The following is a 6,348-nucleotide window of genomic DNA, read 5'->3' as shown; positions in this document are numbered from 1 at the left end:
AAAAAAAAAAAAAAAAAAAACCTAAAAAAAAAAAAAAATTAAAAAAAAAAAAAAAAAGAAGGGGCAGGGGAGATCATGACTTTTGCTACATTCTGAAAAATGTTTTATTTTTATTTTATTTTTTTTAATAAACAATATTTTTTTAATTTTTAAAATTTATTTCTGGGAGAGAGAGATAGCGTGAGCAGAGGAGGGTCAGAGAGAGAGAGGGAGACACAGAAATCTGAAGCAGCCTCCAGGCTCTGAGCTAGCTGTCAGCACAGAGCCCAATCCGGGGCTCAAACCCACAAACCGTGAGATCATGACCTGAGCCGAAGTCAGAGGCTCAACCGACTGAGCCACCCAGGCGCCCCCGCAAAATGTTTTATAAGTATCGCCTCAGCTGCCCTGAGAGAGTGGCATTTTTGTGCCCATTTTATAAATGAAGAAATTTGAGGTGGAGCTTGGTGACCCTGCTCATGGTCACAGAGACAGGAAGTGGCACGGTCACAACTCGAACACAGGGCTTCCTGACTCTAGGGCTCATCTTCCCAGCATAGCAGGCTGACACTTCTTGTTAGCCAATGAGCTAAAGGACTGGAGAGACTACAAACAAACCTAACAAGGCAGATTGGTACCTAGGTCTGGAAACTCTACCCTGGTCACATTTTGTGCTGGGAAGAGATCAGAATCATGGTTGCATAGCCTCTCAACGGCATTTCCCAGCATCCAGTGAGGAGAACTTTCCCTCTCAACATCGAGGATGGAGATGCGGGGCCTCCATCAGCTGGACAATGGGATGGCAGCTGGTACTGCCACCAATGGAAACTCATGGCCCATAATTAGATAGGAAGTGAGCAAGTTGCTTGTGGAATCCAGTCTTTAGTATTATTTCCCAAATTTCATTCCATGGAAATAGAAAGGCTTCTTGATCATCTAAATTTAGGTAACACTGGGCTAAATGAGCTAATCAGATTTCTTCATTGAAAGCCTTCTAGAGCTAATTACTATACTAATATTAAAGTCTCCCTGGGGAGAGAAGGGCATGGGAGATATGGACGTAGTATGCAGTGGTTCCCAGATTCATTCCTAGCATGGAATACTCTTTTCAAGAAATATTTTACACAGCTAGTACTTTAAGAAACATAGTTAGAGAAATGCTGGTTTCCTGTGGGTTCCCACAAGCTCTGAATGCCATAAGATGTTGTAGCAAAAGTTACAAAAAAGTTATCTTCCTAGAAACTGGTTCTGGTTCTTTCCATAGAAAGTGTGGGTCAGACTGAGCTGCCACTTCATCAAGGGAATCGAATCCCTGTCCAGGAGGCAGCAGGGTGGCATATGATGGTAGGAGCCCAGGCTGCCTGGATTTGAATCCTTTGCCTCTAGCACTGACCAGCTTGGGTGAGTTCCTTTCCCTCACAGCCTCTAGGTTTCTCTATTACTATAATGGGGATAATAATAGCATCAAGCCCAGAGGGTTCTGGTGAGGGCTGAATCAGTTAACATATGTAACTTGAATGGTCTTTGGCATGTAGGAAACTCTATAAATTACTGTTTTTAATCGTTGTTTTTCTCTATCTCTTCTCTACAAGTGAGCTGTTTCAAAGAGGCAGTTAAAAAAACAACAACTTGGTGGTACTTACTTTAGGGTCTGAGCTTTAAAGTCAAATTTGGCTCTGGCAGGTCTCATCTAAACACAAGAAACAGTCAAAATTTAAAATCACAATTTATGTACAATGAAAAGGACACATCTTCAGAAGTTTCCAGAAAGCAAAGCAGAAGAATTCACTCTAAGTAGTTCATTCTGGTGCAGAAATCTGGGCAAAATTCCACTTATCTGACCTCAGCAGAACATTAGATGAATGTTTGATCAACTATGTCATGCATGAGAATCTCCCCAAGGAGGCCAGATTTGGGGAAGAGATGCTTTGTAAAGTCCCCAAGCTGAAGCGCTGGCTCCCCAAAGCTGGCCGTGCTATTACAAACCACACACACGCACGCACACACGCGCCAGTCGGAAGTCCTCAGACATTCCTTATCTACTGTGTTACTCTTTGGGGGACATCTTCTATTTGCCGGACTTAAAATTATGATCTGCAAGTGGACGAAACCCTGATTCACTTCTCGTGTCATCCTTGACTCCATGTATTACTCATGGTCTGTGAGATCATCTCAAAAGCCAGACAAAGGGAGCCTTGAGCTCATGCTCTTTCTCCAAGGCTTCTCTTTCTGGACCCCTGGGCCTCGAAGACCTGCTCAGATTCCAGTTCCTCCAGTATGTTGTTAAGTCCTGCCAGCCCTCCCTCCAAAATCACGGTCAGGTCTGACCTCTAGTTCCTATACATACAAAGCTTTCTTTGACTTTGTGCTCTTTACACTTTCATCTACGGTCACTCAAGAGCACAAATAACATTCTCAAATACTTTCACTCGTCACTTCCCTGCTTTGAAGTTGGTTGAGGCTCTCAAGTGTCCCTTAGATCAAATTTCAATTTCTAACATGGTAAGTTAAGGTCTTGGGTAATTTCTCCCCAATTTCACACACTTCTTTGTCAATATTAGAGGACAAAGTGGAGGGGGAAAATGGTACTATATTTAAAAGCTCCATCAAGCCTCGTGTTAGGTCCTAAGCCCCTCAATGATATGACCCTTATTTGCAGGCCCCTCAAGCTAGGAATTTTCTCTAGGGTGATGAATCCCCCACAGGAATTTATTTTTGCATTTTCATGTTGATATTTCTATCTATTCACATATATAGTACAGGGCAACTAAATGACTACTTTATAACCAATGCCATAGGATTTCAATGCCTGAATTTGTGTCTGTCTGTGACAAAAGAGCACAATTTAATAATTGCAAGCAAATAAGAAAGAATGGATGTAGAGTGAATGATAAATGACAAGTTGGTAGAGAAGCCCAGGCAACCAACATTGTAAGGACAAAAATTTCAGTGATTCCAATTAAAAAAAAAACAAACAAAAAACAAATGTGGTGGTTACCCCAGGACAGCCAGCTGTAGGGCTGTGTGAACTTTAAAAAATGTATACCAAATAGCACCACATTCACACTTTGAGTGGCAACTGAATAAACTGGTAAAATGACATCACCTGTTGGTTAAATTAAGTTTTACAGGTGTGCAACTTACTGCTTAATTTGTAAATTGGGTTAGGCCAATACTGGGGATTGGTGAAAACAAAAAAAATTTTTTTTCCATTAATCAAAATCCATACACTACTCCAGGTTGAGAAATACTGATTCCATTGAACTGCTAAGACATATCATGAGTCATTATTGCCTATACAAAGCATCACCGCCATCTATATCTGTCTCTGTCTCCAAGGCCTAATCCATCCCTGTCTCCCTTGCCTTCGACAACATTGTTACTTGCTACAGCAGACACAACTGTCATGAGGTTGCCTCTTCCACTACACTACCAGCTTCCCGAGGACACAGTCTGGGTCCTATTTATGCCTCTGCACAGGGTCTTGCACAGAATTGGTAGTCACTCAGGTTGTACTCAATGGGGCTGATGTCCATCTACATGATTCTGTGCATGGAACTTGTTAGTCCCTATTTTCCCGTGTCTGTCAGTCAACATCTAGGGTAGTGGTTCTCAGGGTGTGGTCCCTAAACTGGCCTCATCAGCATCACCTGGGAACTGGTTAGAAATGCAATCCTTGGGCCCCACCCTAGAATTAGAACCTTTGTGGATGGGCCCCGAGGAGATTCTGATGAGCGCTCTGGAAGGGAGGCTGGGTGGGTTAGGCAGTTTGCCTCTTTCCATGGTTGTTCTGCCTCAGCTACATTTTCACGTGCCTGTATTACCTACACCCATGACCCTGCAGCCCTCTGGTGCCTTCCAGGTTCCCCTCCTCTCCATCCCTTGCAAGCAGGAGGGCCCGTGAGTGAGGATAATCTGTCACCAGAGGCTTCAGAATAGGGTGGTTCTGAGGAGCTGGAATACTGGGGGCTGTCCTTCCCTGGTGTCCGCATGACTGCTGCCAACTTCTGCCTCTTCCTTATGACATTTTCTTTTTCTCCATCACCTCAGTCTCCTTCCCCTTCCCTGCTCTCCTCCCTTCGCTCTGGTCCTTTTCTTTCTTTGTCACAAAAACCTTCCACTTCTTTAAAAAACAAAACAAAAACCATTTGATGAGTAGCCAGTGCCTCTGTCACTCAACAAATAGAAATGTGAATGTTAATCTACTACATCTAAAGATTATAAGACTGCATGTGCTTTGGTGTCACTTGCCCAGCTCCCTGCCCCCCAAGCCTCGGACACACACACTTGCCCAAAAGAAGCTAATCCTTAGCGCGCCACTTAGGGCTACGTGGCAAAACATATCCTGACACAAGACACAGCATTGGGCCGGCATAAGAATTTCAACATGTTGTTGGGGCGCCTGGGTGGCTCATTTGGTTGAGCATCTGACTTTGGCTCAGGTCATGATCTCACGAGTTCATGAGTTCGATCGAGTTCCACATCGGGCTCTCTGCTGTCAGCACAGAGCCCGTTTCGGATCCTCTGCCCCCTCTCTCTGCCCCTCCCCCACTTGCAATTGGTCTCAAAATAAACAAAACATTAAAAAATTAAAAAAAAAAACGTGAACATGTCGACCTTAGTGCAGGAGGCCAAGGCTCAGATGAAATAACTGCAGAGGTCTGTGCTTTCTTTGTGCCTTTTATAATATTAAGTTTTGTAATCTCAGCTGAGAAACGTCAAAATCAAGGGAATAAATACAATGTCTCTCAGGGGTTCTCTTATCCCCCGTGGGCTTATCCTAACTGCAAAACTCTTTGGGTTTCAAAATTCTTCATAGACACCTTATTCAATTAATTCATCATATGGTACTGAGCAGTAGTTTCATTCTCTGAGACTTCGGGACCTATGTAACAACACATCGCTTGCTAACTTTCATAATAAGTTTCACGAAACCATCTCTTCAAAGACTCTTATAGCTGACCACACTACGGTTACTAATGCACACGGACTAAGGTATGAGGTTTCTAGGCAGAATGCACAGGCAGCACAGTGTCATGATAAAATGCAGGATGTAGAGGACTGGGTTCATGAAGGCAGCCGATGCTCGAAGGCATGCATTGAGGGGTGTGCGCCAGCGGATCCCGGTCCCACAGCCAGGCATGCTTGAACATACAGAGCACAGGACATAATGGGACTCATGTCCATGACCAGCCACAGAAGAGCCAAAGCAAGCCTACGGGAGCCGGGATGACAGATGCTATTTGGAGAACTAATTTGGCCTACAGAAGGCGATGCTGAGGGGAGGCAAGTATCGCTTTGGGTCAAGCAGCAGACTGAGGCGACCAAAACAGACCTCTGACCCAGATTTCCTTTTTGCCGTATCGTCTATATTGAGGAGGTCCCCAAAGCGCTCATTAGTGATAAACTGATGGTGCGTCGGAATGACGCCCGTGTGGCGACGAGCTGCAATATCGGCCTCTTCTTGCTCACGCTTAAGTCGTCTCTGGTCCGCTAAAAGTTTCTGCCATGAAATTGCATAAAATGGGGAGTGAATCATCTGGTCCAGGGAATTGGAGAACTGCCAACAACAAAACTAAGGAAACAGGTGCTGGGTCAATAGGGAGGAAGCTCTGAGGGTCAGGCACTGGAGGGGTTTTGTGGCCACAACTCTACGTCCCGGGTGTAACCACGCCCCACGCGCTCTGTGTAGGAGGGAGACAACACTGTACAGGAGAAACCTGGGGGGCACTAGGACACGGGGGAAGGCCGAGTTCTAGACAGTCACACTGCCTGGAGAACCATCCTCTGGCTCAGCCGAAAGCCTTCTGCCCCCAGTTCATGGCAACAAAGCCCAGGTCCCCCGGGGGGTGTGCCTGAGCATGCACATGCATGTCGGGCTGGAGGCGGGGTCTGGGAGTGTGAGCCTCACTTCGTTTAGGCAGTGATGAGTTCCCAGTGTATTCCCATGGTGGGGCCAGGGCTGGCTGACCCCTCCTACCCAAGCCTGGGATCTTACTATGCAGGATCTATGACAACTTGGTCATTTTTGTGCTTCCTTAGTCTGTTACTCTAATAGGCTCTGTAGAGATGCCCACTTCAGAAAGTATGGCAGCCCTTCCTCTGGCCACAATTTTTAGGAGGCCTTCACATATGAACTAAAAGCTATTTATGTGACTGGCAGACAACATCAATTACTGTCTTACTGTACTTTTTACTTAACTGCTTCTTCATTAGATGAAATGAAGAATACAGTAGGATATAGAATCTAGATGTAGAATATAAATATAGAAGATGAAGAATAAGGATACCTGGGTTTAGAAGAAGTATGCTGTCTTACGTTAAGGAAATGGTCGTCTCTTTCTATTTTTAAAGGCTTTTTCAAATAAT

At 44.8% G+C, this 6,348-nt stretch overlaps 1 protein-coding gene across 8 annotated transcripts in view; it reads right to left on the bottom strand.

The window, feature by feature from the left end:
- SORBS1 (sorbin and SH3 domain containing 1) overlaps window positions 1-6,348 on the bottom strand; it is a 202,868-nt gene that overhangs the window by 27,665 nt on the left and 168,855 nt on the right. For 6 of the 8 annotated variants that reach the window (XM_077779528.1, XM_077779539.1, XM_077779544.1 and 3 more), the window contains 2 exons: window positions 5,315-5,482; window positions 1,623-1,669 (listed from right to left, as the gene is read on the bottom strand). In XM_077779528.1, coding sequence (XP_077635654.1) covers window positions 1,623-1,669; window positions 5,315-5,482 — 215 coding nt within the window. The remainder of the gene's footprint in view (window positions 1-1,622; window positions 1,670-5,314; window positions 5,483-6,348) is intronic. The other 2 variants (XM_077779562.1, XM_077779588.1) reach the window with 1 other exon arrangement.

Source organism: Crocuta crocuta, unplaced genomic scaffold (assembly GCF_008692635.1).
Source record: "Crocuta crocuta isolate KB4526 unplaced genomic scaffold, BGI_CrCroc_1.0 scaffold170, whole genome shotgun sequence".
Classification (NCBI taxonomy): Eukaryota; Metazoa; Chordata; class Mammalia; order Carnivora; family Hyaenidae; genus Crocuta; species Crocuta crocuta.
Note: the sequence above shows the minus strand (reverse complement) of the source record. Positions and strands in the feature narration are given on the sequence as shown.